The 19396-nt window shown below is 42.7% G+C and overlaps 1 protein-coding gene across 1 annotated transcript; it reads left to right on the top strand.

The window, feature by feature from the left end:
* The first annotated feature begins 3842 nt into the window (after positions 1 to 3842).
* SPRY2 (sprouty RTK signaling antagonist 2) lies at positions 3843 to 10628 on the top strand. The gene is made up of 2 exons (XM_062020520.1): positions 3843 to 4857; positions 8846 to 10628. The coding sequence occupies exon 2, from the start codon at positions 8897 to 8899 to the stop codon at positions 9836 to 9838; it is 942 nt and encodes a 313-aa protein (XP_061876504.1). The 5' UTR covers positions 3843 to 4857; positions 8846 to 8896; the 3' UTR covers positions 9839 to 10628.
* Positions 10629 to 19396: the final 8768 nt, after the last annotated feature.

Raw genomic sequence — 19396 nt, 5'->3', positions numbered from 1 at the left:
TTCAGTTTAATTTCAAAAGGACCAGCAATGAGATTTGTTTTGGTTTCTTTTTTTTTTAAAAGTTTACATAAGTTTATTTAGTATTCAACACAAAAATATTTTCCTGGCAACTGTCCCTCCATATATTGGGGCAATTATCAGATAAGATAAAGTGACACGAGATCTGGCCTATATCACCTTTAAGGAAGGTGTGGATCATTAGCTAGATTGGAGTAACAGTAGTTTGATTCCAGAAGATCTGGGCATCACTGAAAACAGGAGACCAAATCCCAAGACAGACATCAAGTCCGAGCAGCTGCAGAGCATGTGTATCCCCAACCAGAGAAGCAGGTGTTTATCCATTTTTCACATTTAACAGTGCTGCACCTTGTCCCACCGGAGTAGTTTCACAGGTGCCTTTTCTCATTTTACCCTCTTAAGGAATTCTGGGATTTTCTTCAGGTGACCTACAATGAAAACTACAAAAGTAAAAATATCAATACCAAGTCAGGGGCATAATTTTCACTATTAAAAATGTTAAACTATTTACAGTGCACAAGTCTGACCTCTCTGTTTCTCTCTATCTAAATGTCTTTGTCTGTCCTGAGGATCTCAGTCAAATAGCAGTGAAAAAGGTTTACAGCTAATCACTTTTTTAAAATCCCATGATTCTTTCATGTGTATTGCCCTTTTCAGTTACAAATAGGAACGACAATCAGTTAAAGGTTTAAGTTTTTAAGGAAACAGTTGAGTATTAGAAGCAATGTGCAGCCAACTTAGTGCTTTTGGGATGTGTAGAATCAATATCCTCACATCACTGCATTAACTCATGAGATAATCTACAAAATGTTCTGAAAGTCAGCAAGTTTACTGCACTTTCATCCCTTTGCAAGAAGCAATTCCTTATGAATGAACTTCAGTTTCTTGAAAAGAAAAACAAGAAAAAAAGAAAAAAAAGTGAATACTACTTGTTTTCAGGTCCTTTGTCAGGAATCAAATCAAATAAAATCTTTTGGAACAATTTCAGGATGATGCAGAAAAGTTTCAACTATTTCACATTGGTTTCTGTCCTGACACAGACTTCACTCTGACCACCTCTACCTGAGGTCACTGGAACTGCTATTGTTCTCACACATCACAAACATAGATAAATCTATATGCATATAAATACATATGTGTCTGTGTACCCATAAACATATATACACACATAAATATATATATATAAATATACACACACAATAGCTACATTCCTCTGCTGAGAATGAACTAAAGACTTTCAGCTCTAAAAATAAGATCTGATTGGGTTAAAATAAAAAAAAATCGTGCAGTGGTCAGAGCAAACCACTAGGGGAAACATAGTCCCATGCATTAAGCCAGCATCCGTGAGAAGAAATGTGAAATGTGAGCAACACGTGTAATTCAGCACAAGCTGCTTTCAAAGTATTATCAAATTAAAGGCCTTAGAATTCACCTTCGAGGTTCCGACCCAAAATCAAATATATATATATATATATAAGAGAGCATGTTTAATTTTTGCATATCTGTGCACTACTTGTTGATTACCTGTGCACAAACCATTGATGGTTTGCTGTTTCTCTTTCAAACTTTGCAGTACTAGGTTGTTGTATGCTTGGGTTTGTTGGGTTTTGGTTTGGTTTTTTTTTTCCTACAAGATATTATCACTTTACCATTTTGCACACATGACTGGCTCTGTGAATAAAAATAGCTTCACTGTTTTCATATCCGTCTTTATAACTACTGACTCTATTAAGTGTATACACCTGTACTTGAGAATTGCCATGTAAATTGCCAGTTATACTACTGACCTACAGATGTAAAAATGGTATTACGAAATTTCCAGTTTAAATGCTATTTATACACTCAGTATAAACATTGATAAATAATCTGTCAGACCCTTCCCGTGTGCGTGGACATGTACTAAGACCTCTTCACCTATTTTTGACTTCAGGTCAAAAGCGATTCTTTCTCTCTCCACGGTGAAGTAAAATTAAGACCACATCTTGTCTTCTCATTCACGGGTATTTTATCCTACGCTAGAACCTCGCACGTTCGTCCCTCGCAATCGAATCGCGGGGACTTCCTCGCCGACGCCGAGCCCGCACGCAGGGCACACCGCCGCGGACGCCCAGCTCGGTCTTCGGCGCATCCACAGGCGCGCCCGTCCCGCCGCTGGGTGCCCCCCTTCCCGCGGGGGAGGCCCTGGAGAGGCCCGTGGGCCCCCTGCCGCCCATCCGCTGCCCGCCGACGGCGCTGCCCGGCGCCGGGTCCGTGGCCCCGCGGAGCCGCCGGCGGTGCCCGGGGGCCGCCGTGCCCCCCCGCCGCTCCCCGCCCGGCGCCGCGCTCCCTCTGGCGGGGAGAGCGGCCGCGCCGCCGCCTCCATTCAACGGGAGCCCTGAATGAAACCCAGCCCCGCGGGGATGCGGCTCCAGCGGCGGGGCCGCCTCCGCCACGGCGGGCGGTTTTCCCCTGTCTGTGGCTCCTAGGGGACGAGGAGGGTGGGAAGCGGAACGGACGGTTGGGGCCCGAGTGCCGGACCGCCGAGGCGGCAACAGTTTTGTACAGGGTAGGAGCTGGTGTGGCCCTGCCCGAAAGGAGAGAAGTTAGACTCAGGTAACTCTGACTAAACATGGTGTCACGCAACTGTGGGAAATAATCTACAGTTTCAGAACATTATTGTGGAAAAATGGCTGTTTGCGTATTAAATTATGAAAATCTGAAGGCCCTCCATACAAGACGCTGCCCCTTTTTTATTCCCACGTTTTTCTTAAGAATGACCGCCCCCTTCAAAATACGGTGACTAGCAGGTGTAGAAGAGGAAGTGCCTGCAAAATCGCCTCTAGCAGTAAAAAAAGGGCTGCTGGGGATTTTATACTGAGGATTGTACATGTAAATAATGCAACGCATTACTGCCTTAAACATCGCGTATATTTTAGGCAGTACCACACGTGATACGGGCACATTCGTGCTGTGTGCATGCCTACGTGGATACGCTGCTTTGCACGCTTAAAGATACATGTAGGCTCAAGATGCCCGGGCCCAGCGACTGTGGCCCCGCCGATGATCTCAGCTCGTACAAAAGGGACCGAGCAGTGGCTGTGTCAGGAAACGCCCAGAAGACAAACAGTCACGTTTGTGAGTTGCTCGCAGACCGTGTCCCCCAGACGAGTGGGAACTAACTAAAAGTGCCCTTTTTTTACTTCCTTTCTTTCTAATGCAACCCCCTCCACCTCTGCGCACAGGCGAGGAGACCCCGCACAGCCCCGCAGCCGCCCGAGGCGCGGAAAGCCCCGCGGCGCGCTGTCAGCGGCCCGGGCCGCCGCTCCGCGGGCCGCGCCCCGCGCTCTCGCCCGGACGCGGGGGTGTTCCCCGCGCCGCCTCATCGCGGTAATCCGCGGGACAATGCCCCGAGAAATCACCCTTGCTTCTCTCTGCGCGGTCGGGGACCGATTACTGAAAACGCGGGGGGGGAATGGGGACGGTGGCCAGAAAGTGCAAACTTTTATTCCGCACGGGTGTGGGGGGAGGGGAGGCACCTGGAAATAGGTCTCCCGAAAGCACGCAGAGGCGGGGAGAGGTGCCTTCCATCCCGGGAGAAGCGAGCTTCCCTCGACTCCCCGGCAAATCTATAGCTGCCTGCCTCTGAATAAATACACGAGCACAAAAGCAGCCCAAGCGCCGTGTGACCGCGCACGGAGGAGCCTCTTGTGAAAACAGGCTGCGGCGAGGCCTCGGGAGCGGGATTCCGAGGGGCTCCCCACCGCCCCCGCGCAGCGCAGCGGACGGGCCGGGGCCCCAAGGCCCTGGGGCCGGGGCCGGGGCCGGGGCCGGGGCCGGGGCGACGGCGGCAGCACTGCCCTTTTGAATGCCTCCTGCAGCTCGGAGTGCTGGCAAGGCGCTAGGAGCGCCAGTGAATGTAGCCCCGCAGAGCCAATGAGCTGGGACCGGATGCGATATATCCTCTGGGACAACAACTGCTCTGTTCCTCCTCAGATCCACATGACGCCATTTACTGCTGCTTTTGCAGAGAGATCACCCTACCTCCTCCGGAAAGAAAAAGAGAGAGAGAGAGAGCGAGAGGGGAGGGAGGGAGAGAGAGAGCGAGCAAGCAGAAAAACGCCGAGCCCCTACGGCTAAGATCTCAAATCTTCCTCCTCCTCCTCCACCTCCTCCAAACACACAACAACAACCACCACCACAAATCCGCTGCGCTCCCAAAACAGCCCCCCCCCCCCCTCCCCGATTGCAAACCACAGAGCTGCCTGCAACACACGCTCGCAGAGGGAGCGAGAAAGCTAGAGGGAGAGAGGGGAGAGGAGCTTGCAGCAAGCAGCTTCTAAGCAGAACGGCTACATTGCACAAGCTGCATTTTCGGAGGAGCCAAGTGGAAGAAAGCTCTGGGATTTTATTTTAGATCCACTTTTATTTTGTTTTCTTTGGTTTTCCCTTTCCTTTTAATCATTTGCAACAACAACAAAAAAAGTGACTTGGTATTGGCGATTCGGCCTCCTGTTCATTGAGGGGAAAAAAAGGAAAGTGTGTGCGAGAGACCGAGTGATTTCTTTTTAGGAGCAAAGAAAACCAACCCCGATCCACAGAGGTGTTTTTATTATTATAGTACATACGCGCACACACGTATTTATAATCCATCTGGGGAGAGGGACCTAACTTTGCTCCGGACTTTGTTTTTTGTGTTTTTTTTTTTTTTACATGGTGTTCATTCTTACTCTAATTTGCAAGTTGGACTAAAGCAGAGTTTGGAAAAGAATTTTTTTTTGCTTTAGGGCTGGATTTATTTGCAAACCGCAGGAAGAAGAAAATACAAGAGAGAGAGGGGTTTGGTGCAGCGCCGCGATCACGGTGAGAGCCTTTTCCTTCTTTGCAAAACAAGCTTTTCATTACATCCCCCCTACCCCCGCCCGGTTGCTCCAAGAAAACTCGTGGAAATGTTTGAGGCCGATCCCTTTTCCATTCGCACAGGTTCTCCTCTCCCCCCTTTCCCCTCTCCTTCCTTTCCCAGAGAGGAGTCGGAGATTGGATTTCGGAGCGGTTTCTCTCCCGGGAGCGGGGGAAAGCTCCACAGGGGTGCCCCGGGGCCGCGGAAGGCTGCACGGAGGGAGTAGAGTTGCGCGGTCGCGGAGGCATGCCTGCGGGGACTGCGAGCGACGCGGGGAAGGGGAGACGGGACATGACGGCACACGCGGGGACTCCAGCATGTTCTCCCTGCAGCGAGGAGCATGTTCTCCCTGCAGCGAGGAGCCGGGCACGGGAGGTCCTGCGCGCTCCTGCCTCGCCGGGCACGCGTGGGTTTCCGACAAGCCCCGGGTAGCGGGGGTGGGGGACGGGAGGGGAGGGCGCTGCGGGGTTGGCGAGCTGTTTGACCCCCATCCTGGGGGAGAGCGAGCAACCCGCCTTTCAGTGCGTGATTTACGCCGGTCTGTAGTGGCGTCGGGAGATCCGTGCAATTCGGAAGTGGGTGCACGTCAGGTACAAATGTGTGTGTGTGGTGTGTGTACACATAGATATTTCTCGTGTGATTAAATTAATTTGATCCAAAAGACGGGGGTTCTTCCCCAGGTTTTTCTACGCACGGGTCATGTGTGTAGGGGAAGGAAAGCCTTAATTTTTTTTCTTTTGCTTCCCCAACACCACCACCTTTAGTGGGTTTACTTTGTAACAGCCCCCCTCCACTACCCTCACCCCCTCAAAAACAAACAAACAAAAAGCTACTGGTGTTTTCAGCAAGCTATTTGTGTGTCAGTTTGCCCCACCCCGATGGTAAAGTCCCTTTTGCCCTAATCCATAGTCTGATCACACACTCGGTCCTTAATGGGGGTTTCAAAGCACTTTGAAAGAAGAGGAGGTGTTTGGTGTGTGTGCGGTGGGGATGGGGGTGGGGGTGCATCACACAGGCTCCGGACACAAAACAGAAATTCAGAGGACTTCTCCCTTAGGCTCGCCTTCCCCCAGCCAGCAAGACACGGGGTTTTTCCACAGCACGAAAGAAGCCCCTTGCATTTTAAACTTCCCCAAACGTGCCGAACGCGAAAGCCGGCCCCCTTGCTCGCCCTTTTGCCAATCGCAGCTAGGAAAAGTTAGCAATCATGGCACTTGAGCTCTGCGAGAGTGGACTTTGGCTTTTGGAAGCGAGGAATCGTGTTATCAGACACATGCACACACAGAAACCCAACTGCTGTTTCTCTGGCTCTTGGTGGATGAAAAAGGGAGAAGTTGCTGGGTCAGAGAAGGAAGAGAAGGGCTTTCCCTCAAGTACATTCATGTCATTGTATGTTTGCAAATAAATGTGCTGGAGGTGTGCACATCTTGTCCTTTTAGCGTATCCATTAAGGGGAAGAAAGAAGATCGTCGTCTGGGTCCCATGTCCCGCTGAAAATGCCTTCTGAGTCCCTTCGGGCAGGGGCGGAGGGGAGCAGACTGAAGTTCAGGCAATTTGCAGAATATGCGTAAAATAAGAGGGAGATTTTCCAGCGGCTGGCTTTGTGGAGCTGAATGGGTGCTTAGGGCAAGGCGAGAGGGGGTAATCTGCCTTTTGCCCAGCTGTCCCGGAGGTGTCGTCTCAAAGCGTCTGCGGGGCGCCTGACATTACCCGGGAGGGGAAGGCTTCGTTAGCATCTCTCGGGGGAGGGCGGGGGGGGGGGGGGTAAAGTTAAAAGGAAATACGAGTTTGACTTTCCTGATAAGGTGGCTGCAGCAGCCCCCTCCCACCTCCCAGCCTGGAGGATGTCTCCTGGTTATCTCCAGGTTGTCTGCACTTGCAGGGGCTGCCGGCCGGCGCCTGTGGCCCCGGGCTCCGGCAGGCCAAGGGCCGCCGCCCCCCACCTGCTGCGCCAACACGCCCCTCCTCCAGCGCAAGGATGCAGCCCCCCAGGGGGATCGGGATGGAGCCGGGAAAGGAGACGGGGGGGGGGACAAGGCGTGCCGGAGGCTTCTCCTCCAGCTCCCACCTTGGCGTCTGAGACTGGGGGGCTTTGCCACTGAGGCCGGTGTCGTTCGAAGCGGCTTCAGGTCAGGGTCAGCTCCACTTTTACGCCGGGTTGTCAGCTGTGGAGAAGACAGGGGGGTTTGGTTCAGCTACCTTCTGGGCTGTCCGAATCTGGCTAAAATCAGGATGTGGGGGGCAGATAGGGCTCCTAGCTCTGCTCAAGGATGAGGAAAGTGTTTTCTATTCTTTTTTGATCTCCAGGGAGTTTTGGATGAGGAAATCTCTACTTAGGCTGTTAGTTGAAACTTTTTGTATGGCAAAGGTTTTAATTTGAAGAAAACATAAGCCATGCTTCCACATAAGTTTACAAGGCCTTTCTTTTGGATGTTTTTGTTTGTTTATTTTTTGGGGTTTTTTTAGGAGGGCAGACACTATGACACTGTGTCCAAACCCAGGATTTGACAATGTTTAAATAGGGTGGACACTCTTAAAAATTAGTTGGTTTTTTCTTCCTTTTTTTAAAAAAAAAAAAAAAAGAAAAAAAGCACTTGAGGGGAGGGGGCAAGGAGTTAAAAGGTTAAATGTTTTCCACTGCTGTTAGAATGAAGACAGTGTCTTGAAATAGTCATTGTTAAACTGTTTAGCTATATTTTATTATACTGCGGTATGGTATTATTGTTGGTAACTGATGTGTACAGAGTAATACTGTGGTGCTCTTTCTAGGTATAATTGAAGACATTGTGTGGTCCTTGTAAGAAGCTTGGTTTCTGCTTGGGTTTTAATTGTAAAATATTGTCCTGGATTTTTGTATAGGTAATTGGATTTTGGAACCACTCTAAGATATGATAAAGGCAAAACAAATATTAACTACTTCAGAGGGCAGTACTTGAAACTTTTGCATATCTGAGTGTGGAAGTCAGTTATTTACAAGTTCTCATCTTCTGGGTCTTTACTGGGTTGCCATTTAAATTCTTAAGTCTGCGTTTCTACTTTGTAGTTAATGATCCTTTAAAGTAACATTAGCAATCAAGTAGACTTCTTGGATGCTGTCATTGTTTGATTATATTATGCATGCCTCTGTCCCACAAGCCACTTTTGGTAATATTTACAATTTGAAATGTAGTCTATGGAATTTTTTACACGTTTTAAAAAAATAAAACTCTGGTAGCATTGCTTTTGTAGTATCGAGCCTTAAAATAACAATCACAGTGGTGTACACAAATATGACACACACTAAAATACTGGAGAGAGATATTTTTACTTGTGCTGTTGAAGTTTTTGGTAGCACTAACTCATTTAATGTCTAACCTCAAACATTTTATTGCTATTTAGTGTTTTTCTTGGGACCATTGGTATTAAACTAAAATTTCCTATTTACATCATGTAAAGTTTAATGTGTAAAGAGACTAGCCTACCAAAATATTATCCAGTTTTAAACAAAATTGGAGAATTATATGTCTGTCATCAGGAGGTCACATTACACTTGCTAAATACTTACAGGTTTCTCATTTTTTCAATGTAAGTTTTTCAGTAGGCTGATGTGAAGAGTCACTTCAAGTGGCTGAACTGTACTCACTTTGAAGGCCGTGCTCTAACCAGAAGATGGCCTGGAAAGCCTTAGTTAGCAGGCACAACACCTAGAATCTCTAGAGCCACAGGTTAAGATGCATGGACCTAGAAGAGAATCCTTTTAAGCTTTACACAGAGAGTAGACAGGACAGGCCAAGGGATGTGCATTCAGCTGACGTGCATCCACACTTCACCCCAGATGTGCCTTCTATTTTTTTAATGGCTGATGCATTACTTGATTGTGCGCGGTGCTGTGAGATTCTGCAGGCTTGAAAAGCTGCTGGAGAGCGAGCGTGACATTTGTTGCAATAGTGAATCCTCTCTTTGTTGCTCCAGGATTTCAGATGTGTTCTAAGCCTGCCGGAGTGAGCACGCTTCCAAGCACTGATGGAGACGAGAGCTCAGCACGGCAGTGGGTCGCAGGCCTTGCTACAGACTCGGCGTGACAGTGGGAGACCGCACGGGGAGCCTGACCTGCGGGATGTCCTGATGCAGCAGGTTCACGTCTTGTCATTGGATCAGATCAGAGCCATCCGGAACACGAATGAGTACACAGAGGGACCTACAGTGGCTCCACGGCCAGGGGTCAAATCCACTCCTCGGTTAGCAACCCAACCCAAAAATGAGAGGCCACAAGGCTTGCCCGAGCATCGTCATTTTACCCGAATCCAGCACACGCAAACACATGCCTCTCCACGTGCGCCTCTGTCCCGATCCATCAGCACAGTCAGCACAGGTTCACGGAGCAGTACAAGGACAAGTACGAGCAGTAATTCGTCTGAGCAAAGACTTCTAGGATCATCCTCGGGTCCGATTGCCGACGGGATAGTCCGAATGCAGCCCAAGTCTGAGCTCAAGTCAAGTGAGCTGAAGCCGTTGAGCAAAGAAGACTTGGGAGCGCACAGCTACAGGTGTGAGGACTGTGGAAAGTGTAAGTGTAAGGAATGCACTTACCCGAGGACCCTCCCATCATGTTGGATCTGTGATAAGCAGTGTCTTTGCTCAGCCCAGAATGTGGTCGATTACGGGACTTGCGTTTGCTGCGTGAAAGGCCTCTTCTATCACTGCTCCAACGATGATGAGGACAACTGTGCTGACAACCCCTGCTCCTGCAGTCAGTCACATTGCTGCACTAGATGGTCTGCCATGGGTGTGGTGTCCCTCTTTCTGCCTTGCTTGTGGTGTTACCTACCAGCCAAGGGTTGCCTTAAGTTGTGCCAGGGCTGTTATGACCGGGTAAATCGGCCTGGCTGCCGCTGTAAACATTCCAACACCGTTTGCTGCAAAGTTCCCAGTGTCCCCCCCAGGAACTTTGAAAAGCCAACATAGCATCTCTAGTCAGAAATACTAAAGTAGCAAGGATTATTTTAACGTACATATGCAACCAACTAAGCAGCTATGATCTTGGCACTGTAGTAGAAGGGTTGGGGATATGCTTTGCTGTTTGCAGTGAAATGCTTTCCTCTGTATGTGCCATCTTAACTGCTTAACATCTTAATCCAGCTAGTGTGGGATACAGAAAAAACAACGAAACGGGATGCAGTACATCGTGACCCACATATTGCATAAGCTAAAGCAACACAGACACTCCTAGGCAACTCTATTGTTTGTGAATAGTACTTGCAAAATTTGTAAATTAGCAAATGACTCTTTTTTTCTCATTGTTTTCTGCCAGAGATAATGTGCTATATTTTTGTATATACAATAATATTTTCAACTGTGAAAAGTAAATGGTGTCATAGGACATGGCACAGTCACAAAATATTATACTAATATGTTGTACATTCGAAAGAATGTGAATCAATCAGTATGTTTTTAGATTGTATTTTGTCTTACGGAAACCTTCTATTACAAGACTCTGATTTCCCTTTGGACTTCATGTATATTGTACAGTTGCAGTAAAATTCAGCCTTTATTTTCTAATTTTTTCAACATATTGTTTAGTGTAAAAAAATATTTATTTGAAGTTTTATTATTTTATAAAAAGAAATATTTATTTTAAGAGGCATCTTACAAATGTCACCCCTTTTTATGAGGACGTCATAGTTGCTGCAAATAAGGGGTGAACGATGCATATGTTCACTATAAAATAGAAAATATATTAACGTTTGAAATTAAACTGGGCTACTTGTCATTTTTTCCTCCCATTTATTGTTCTGACTTGGGAAAACTGGTCCTTGTAATTGCAAACTTCACAGTGATATAGTTGCTGTGAGCCTAATATGAAAATGAAAATAGGATTTTTAAATGTATTTTTTGCGTTGTTTAGTGTTTCACCTGAAAATAATGCAAGATTTTTGCTTCCTTCTTTTGCACAAATGTCCCATATACTGTTCCTAGAACAGAAAACAAAAAAGAACATGGGAAAATGCATTGATTTGTTCCAGACTAGGACTAATAGTCATTGAAAGCTTGACCTATACTATAAGCGACGAGCTTTTGTGCTTCAAATAGGAAATAAGTAATCATTCACAAAAAATGTTAGGCTTGCACAGCTTTACTCAGGGAGAGACACTGAAAAAAAAAAGGAAATTAATATAGTCAGTGCAGAAAGCTTGGAGGATTATTTGTTAAAAGTAGAAGAATATGCCACAGGGAATGGTAGATCTGAATGCAGTCCAGCCTTATGTCAAGCATTTGCCTCACTTGTAAGAAGAAAGTTGCCTGATTTGTCATTTGTGGCAGTTACCTTCCACCGAGGTCAACATCCTTTCGCTGCCAAGTTTCCCACCGGAAGCCTAGAGAATGATTTACCTTTTTTTATTAACAAACTATCATTTCCTGTTCTGAGCATGTCCCTCCCAAGTTTAGAGGTCTTAATGTTGAATTTTATTTATACATTTCTTAAACTGGCATTTAAGGAATAGTTTTAAGTATTTTGAAGCTGACGCTTAGAAAAATCTCACAGCCTTTTCTGAACCCTCTCCAACAAAAACAAGTTATAACTAATAAATTAAGAACTCGCTAAAAGTTGAAAACCAGAGCTTTGAGTAAATATTGCATCTTTTTCCCCCTTAATTTTCTTCTGTGATCTGGTGTTTGTTTTTTAATGTAGGTCTGTAGCATTAAAAAATCTTACCCTATGTCTTTGTGTGTGTTGGTTATCAATCAAGTGAAATGGAAAAGTAAAAGGCCTGGTTAGTTTGCAAAACAAAACCAGCTGATACACAGACCTTATTATCGCTCTTTTTTAATTTCCTTACCTCTCTGGTGAAAAATGTGAGCTGGTTTTCTTTCCTCTCTGCACCAGCTGGCTGAATGCTGTGGTATGAGCTGCTCATACAGCCTTCTGAGTGGAATTTACCAGGAAGAAGGTGGCTTATGTTACATGAGTAATTTGTATTTAAAGCACATCAGTATATTGTGACCGAGTGTGGGGCATATATGAGATTATACTTGGCTGCTGATAATCATAGCTTTTTATAGGTTTTATTAGAAATTTCATTCTGAAAGGGTTGATAACCATCATGTTTTTCCATTCACAAAGTATAATTCTTGAATTAAATTAGATGCTTATGCCTAAACTGTCCCATGCTAGTCTTGCTGATTGAAAACAACTATGGAAATAATCAAGAAGTCCATTTATTGTGGGAATCTTTGACTTTTAGGCCTGATTTTTTTAAACTCCAAGACTCCCTGATTTCAGTAGGCAGGTAATCCAGTCTTTTCACTGAATTGATGAACTTGGCAATATAGAAGGTGAGCCCTTCCTTTTCAGTGATTTATGTTTCAGTCAAGGAAGATATCTCTAAGAAAAGCTGAAGGTGAAAATGAAAAACTGCAACATGACTGAGCAGTGCAGCAGTCAAGGAGGGTGCAAATTTTGAAGTCCTACATGAAGTCCAGTACTAAAACTGTGGGTTTGCGTTGTTCTGCACTGTAGCAAATGCTAGGGCTGCGTAGATAGGTTCTAAGGGAAAAGGAAAAGTGTCTTCTTGATTGTGAAATGTGAAGCTGGTCTGAACGTTAAACTCCGGTTGTCACTTTCCACTTGATTTCTAATGATGATAAATAGTAGTTCCTCCTTTGACCCCATGTAAGCTGACTACCAGTGAAATGGGTTGATCGTGTGACACTTGGGAATCAGTATATATGGGAGGATGGCATTAGGCACTGGCGTTTGGACTAACTACACTGCTGGGGTCTGGGCTTTCATTCATATGAATTAGCCTGTGTGCACAGCAGGCTCTTAAAACTTGGTTAGTATGTGTTAGTCAACATCCTAATATTACACTTAATTAGTTAAAGTTATACTATCTAAAAAACAAAACCAAAATCAAAATGTTACATCAAACAGATTAGATTGTTTTAGTAGAGTTAAGAGGGCTTTTAAAGTGAATTGAAATAATGTTATTAAAATATTGTCCTCAGAGGTAGGACAAAGTGGAGGTTCAAGAAAGGAAAATTTTCCATACACAGTTTTTGAGGTTAACTGTGAATGCCATGCCAGATATACACCATGTAGGCCTTTGATTTTAGGCAACTATTAAGCCATGAGAATGGGAAACACCCGTAGTATTACTCCCATTTGTTGTGTTGTCGCTTTAGTGTTTTGATCTATTAACGTCCTATAAATTCTGATGTCACTGTAAGGTTTACTTAGAGACCTGCAGGATTGGACTGACTGTTGACTATAGTAACAATGGAAACAAATGTATTTTTTTCATATTTTTTTCCTCTATGATGTAAGCTACATATATAATACATTGAATTTGCTTGTACAGTAACTTTAAAATGTCTCTATTAATATCCTCAAGTAAATTTTTTATTTTACTCTTTAATGGTTTGAGGCTTGGTTATAATTTCTTTTTTGAGATAGTGATCATATCAGTAAAAAAAAGAAAAGATAATTTTGATTGAAGTGGAGAATAAAAAGGTACAGTACTTTAGATGAAAAGAAAATGTATTCTTAAAGGATTTAAGATCATATTCAGGTGAGTGTTTACGTATCCAAGTGAACTACCAAATCAGTCTTCAAAAGCCAAAATTCTCTAAACAAGGAAGTAGAGTAGTTAAATGGTCATGATTAACATAATAGCTTTTTTTACACTTTCTTGCAAAAGTCTCAGTGTGTGTGAGGTGGGAGTGACTTGACGTTAGCAAAGTACTGATTACTTATATACACCATGCATAGCTTGCCTTTTTTGTTTGTTTGTGGAATTTGTTTGGCGCTTTTTTTTTTTGAGTTTTTTAAACTGCACAGTATGATCTGTTACCATTTTCACTTCTGACAAAATATCAATTAATTTGTTTTTGTGATGAGTGAAATCTTAAATGGCAAGGAGAGAATAGAATGCATTTCTGTACTGCAGTAGAACATTCTATTATTTTTAGGAATTAGCTGTTAGGGAAGACGGATTTGAACAGCCTGTCTCGTCTCAGATGTTCCTAGATGGGTGCAGGTACAAGTAGTAATAATGATTTCATTTGCCGAGACTAATTTCTTAATCAGCTGCTGGAGCAGAGACACAGAAATAAATTGTCTGAATATGAGAGCATGCTTGACTGAATCATGTCTATATGAACAGTACTGGATAGACTTCTTACAGAAAATGTCAGTAATGTATTGGATCATGTTAAATAAATAACTTACAGGTTGGGGTTGCAGGTAGAGTACATTGTGATAAAACACAATGGAAATGCTCAGTTTTGTTCCTGCTTGCACAATCTGATTTTAAGCTGGAAACTTAGAAATTAAAATTGACATCTCATTGAAATCAGGACAGTTTGATGTGGAAACTATGTGCATATGTAAAGTCTATCAAAAATATACCATCTGTTTCAATCTGAGGAGATCCCCCATGTGGTAGTCTTATTTCTCTACGTATTTCTCTTTTCTGGTCCCTGTCCTTCCCCTTGACCTTCCCTAGCCACAATACATAAAGGTTTACTGCCACTTACTAGGACAAAAAGTGAAAGAGGAGGATGAAACATGCTTTTCTCATTAGCATTCTGTGTCTCTGAAACTTTAAGACAAGGTGGAAAAAATTATTACTTAACAGTACTTATCATGCATTTTAGAGAGATATATGGTGGTTTTCCACTCACGTGACATTGAAATAAATCCACAGTTCCAGAAAACATCTTATTTTCATTTCTTTAGTGTAATTTTTGTCAGTCAAGGCTTTACGTATTTTTAAAGAGCTCCTCGTTGTTTTAACCTATTGGCACTGTGTTTCAGATGACAAGAGACAGAGGTCTTACTGCTATAAAAGCATAATCTGCTATTCCTCTGTCTTGGGGATTATTCAGAAGAGAGCTGATGGCAGTTACCTTTGGGCATGAGTAGCAATGATTTTACTTGACACAGGTTGGAAGTTCAGCATTTTCAACCATGGGAAAAGGCAACAAACGTTGTACTATGCATTTGAAGTTTCTCTTTGCCTGGGCTGTAGGAGGTCTTTTTCTCTTGACTCAAATTCTGCATGCTGTTTACAGAAGCTTATGGCTAAAATTTTCAAACTTTTTAAACTATTAAAAAAATAGATCAGCTCCTGTTTAAGTTGAAGTTGCCAAAAATCAGAAGCTTTGACAATGTAGCCTACTATTATATAGGATTGTTTGTGGATATTGTAATACTTAGGAGTTTAAGTTACATTTTAAAACAATCTTGCCAAGTGAGATAATGTGTTTTTAAAATGTAGGAAACTGAGTAATCAGAGTAGCTCTGCTTTCCTGAAAGCCTGCTGTATAGTTGCAATACCACTCCATGCACCTGAGATGTTACAAGAGAAGGCACTGGATGTTGCAGACAGAAGTTTAGCTTGGACAGTCTGAGACAGAACACAAGGGTATATCAGGATGAATCACCAACTTAGAGACATTTTTACCTTGAACAATGTAGGATTTAAAAAAAAAATTCACCCTAATTTTATTTTTATCAAGAATCGGTGTATATAAACCAGTCATAAATTGTGTGGTTGTCGATATGATTACTGATAAAAGACTATCTTGAGGTTCTTTCATTATGCCTCAAAAAACACATAAAAATGGAAAATTTCTAAATGACCATTGAAACTTGTCATGGTTCAAGGATTGTCATCTTCAGAAATGAAGTCAAACATCAGGGCTATAGAAATCCGTGTTTCACAATTAGTTGTAAGTTAAATGCACTAATTGGTTATACTTAAAGCTGTTACTTTAAGTAGAGACAGACAGTTCCACTTCAGGTCTAAAAGTCAGTTCAGACCTTTGTCAGCTTCCCCTCTAGTGTAGCTTTTATCAGTTACTGATTTTCTTACAGCATTGACGTTGTTTCTTGTTATCATATAAGATGTTGGTGTACCACAAATACTGTGAAATGCGCAAAGCAAGCAGTTACTCTCTCTTGTTTCTCTTGCATAAACTATTGCAAAGATGAGAAAATTTTGAAACTTTTGTTTGGTTCTGGTCATTTTGTTTATACATTTTGGTTAATTACTTTAGATAGAGTGATAATTTAATGGAGTGTTAGTTTTATGATTTTTTTTTCCTGATATATTTGGCACCATGAACTAAGTAAGTAGAGCAGTTGAGAGATGAAGAATGCACTTTGGGAACTTTCCTAACTGCAGCTGCAGTGAGTAGTAAAGAAAAGCAGGAGCGTCAATGCCTTCTTGTAGAACCCATTTGATGCAATATACCTTTTAGCAGTAAGTTTAATATTTTCTACCTCTCTTGCTCTGCAGATGGAGATCATGCAGTCATTTATTGTGTATGTTTTTATCTCTCTATGACTTTTTTGTTGTTGTTGGAGAAACATTGTGTTCATACTTTAAAAACAGTGCTCAAGGATCCCGTATATTACAACTACACATGAAGGCTATCTCACTGCACATTGTCTACTACTCTCAATACTATTCTTGGGAAGGAAGGCATTCCTCAGACCCTTTCATCTCAAGTGGAAGAGAAAGACTGTAAGTTGTTCTGAAAAATGTATGAGCAGAAGGGGGTAATAGTATAAAAAGTGACCTTTTCATCAGGACTGTGCCTGAACTGTTCACCCCTGAATACATACAATCACAGTACAAAGTCTGAAAGTTCATGACAGTATTCATGGCCACCTCTGTACTAGTAAGTCAGACAGTAGGTGGAAATGTTCTTGGACAATGGATTGCAATTGCCCACGCTACTGAAGCGTTAAGACTTTCCCTGGTACGAGTTAAGCTTGTGCCAAAAAGTTCTCTCCCAGGCTACTCCCCAGCACATTTCAGTAGTTAAAATGTTCCAAGGTCATTCCTAAAAGTCAGCTTGTCAGCAGCTCGCCTCTTTTAGAAGTTAAAGGAGTTGCCCAGCATGGACACTGTGCTTTCAGGAGCAGTTGGAACACGGTGCCCAGGAACGTTCTTGACTGTGTTTATTTGCAGTCCAGGAAGGAGATGACTCCCACAAATCTCATCTCAAGGGAGATTCATACACAAAGACATCCTCATGATTTAGGATGACAGAATCTGATCCCCAAGTAGTAACTTAATTGCACAGAAGCAACATATTTCAGGTTTTGTCAAAGGAGTAAGGCAGTTCACAATGTAATTTGTTAGAATTTTGCAAAGCTTAGGTGATAGGGGTTCTTGCTCCAATGTAGAGTAGCTACCTCAAATTATATCTCAATGTTGTGAATGAAACCTAAATCTGTAATTTTTTTACTTGATTTGGGGAATGGCATTTTTATTATATGTTCATGATTATATAATGAAAAGTCATGAAAGCAAGTGTTTTTTCCTACATTTATCTTTCATTAATGAGTAAGCTTTCATATGTCAGTACTTTAAGAAGGAATTGGGATGATATATCTCACTTTTGGAAGTTATATGTATCTTGAATATAGCAGTCATTAAAAAAATAATAGTTTCCTCCCAGCATAATCACTATAACCTCATCTTTCCACAAAATATGGAAAGTGTTCTCTTTTTTTCCTTTTCAGCCCTGTGCTCCCTTATTTCCCAGGTTATAGAGTGGGTGGCTTATGAAACCTTGTGATTGCTGAGTGATTTTGCAGGCTTCTGTAGGGAAAAACTGATCTGCAAAGAATTGCGCTCAAACTTGGCATCTGAGAGAATGGATCTCATTAAAGTATTTTAAGGGTACGCAAAACGTATTTCTATATACATGCAGTCTGAAGGATGTGACTGAAGAGAAAAAGGCTGTCACATTTCACCCCTTAAAATCTCTGCTTTAGAAAAATGGAACAATGTCAACTATTTTTTTTTTTCTTTAAAAAAAAAGTTGAAAAGTTAAGCTAAGCAAAATATTAGATGGTGAGATATCCTGTTCAGTTTATTAAATGTGGCCAGGATTTGTGCTGTTTACATTTCACATAGTTTTTTATCCAAAGACCTCACTTCAGCTGCAAGATTGGTGGGTGAAATGCTTGGCCTCAATGGAGGCAATGACAAAATTCTCCTTGACCTCCTTGAAACTTTGTATAGACAAGAGGTGAATTCCTGAATATGTACTGATTGAACATACACTTGAATGGGTATCCTGGGAAAATCCCAGCTGCCTAGGGGAATAACAAAACTTTATAATTGCATGAGACACACTTTTGAATCAAGGAATAGCTACCTTTCATAGATTTTTAACCTTCGTTCTGATCCTACTTAACTTACTCTATGACTAAGATAATTTATTCCTATCACTGCTGTAGTATATATACAGTTGCTTCCTTTAGGCACTGGTCTTTCAGATTTTGCTGAGAGATTCTGTTTTGGGGGTTAATTCCATTAATGGTACTGCAGAACCCTGTTAGGCTTTTTACTGACAGACTTGTGCCAATACAAGCTTGCATGTAGACTCGCTCTATTTCATCTTACTGTTATCCAACCTTTCTGCAACAGTTTGACTGAATTTGCTTAGCTCAGCTGTTGCAAAAAAGTCTAGGGGGAGTATTAACTTGGCTTATCTGGCAGTCTGGTTAATTGACATAGGCTCATTCATACTAAAAGTATCTGCACGGTGTTTTGTGTCTGTACTACTAAATCACCTGTAAGCACTACCTGACGTTAAATGAGTGAAAGCATGCTGAAAGTAAACTACAGTGAGCTACTCTCAGACGGAAGTGTTTGTGCACACTAGCATTGCTTTAATCTAAGAAACCCATTAAGATGGGCAAAATATTGTTTTTACAGTTACATTTCTGTATTGCACATTGTATTTCCTGTTTGTATATGCACGTCACAGTTACATTTTCTTTTAGGGGAAGTGAGGAATGAAAGGAAAAAACTACTTCTGATTTACTAGGTTTCACAGTTACTAATATTCTTCTTTCAGAGTATCAGTTTTTGCTGTAGCATTCTCCCCTAGCTGCCAAATGAGGCCATGAAAGGCACTCTATACATCTGCAGAGTGGAATGTATCTACCCTAGACGCTGTACTTTGTATACTACAATCTCCCAGACATGGTATGTTAGTCCAATAACCAGAAGAGTTTTACACTCTGTACTGTCGGTGAAAAATGAATGATGAAGATGCTAGTTTTCTTATTACTAATCATACATAATATGACAACTCTCAAAGGCTCAGTCAATCCACAAACAGCACTGATATAAGCTCTCATGCAAATGCATAGAAAGGCAGATTCCCAGTCCCTTAAAATTTAGAAACCACTTTGATACATCATCAGAGGGTGAATGGTACAAGGGAAGATGAGTACACAGATGAGATGTGGTGTATCCTGATGATGCCAAATCTTTTAAAAATTCTTTAAAATTATAGGAGCTTTTTAATTGTCAAAAATTGTATGCAGAGAGGCAGAAGAACTTAGTAGATTAAAGTTTTTTGGGTTTGGATAGGCACAATTGGTTTACCAACTTCCTTCTATGGCTGCAAATGTGCTACAGATGAAATGATTGGGTCACAAGTAAGTTACATCCTGTCTAGATACATGAGGGCTATAGTAGCAATGACCAT

Source organism: Colius striatus, chromosome 1 (assembly GCF_028858725.1).
Source record: "Colius striatus isolate bColStr4 chromosome 1, bColStr4.1.hap1, whole genome shotgun sequence".
NCBI lineage: Eukaryota > Metazoa > Chordata > Aves > Coliiformes > Coliidae > Colius > Colius striatus.
The sequence above is the reverse complement of the archived record's forward strand: the minus strand, read 5'-3'. Positions and strand labels throughout refer to the sequence as shown.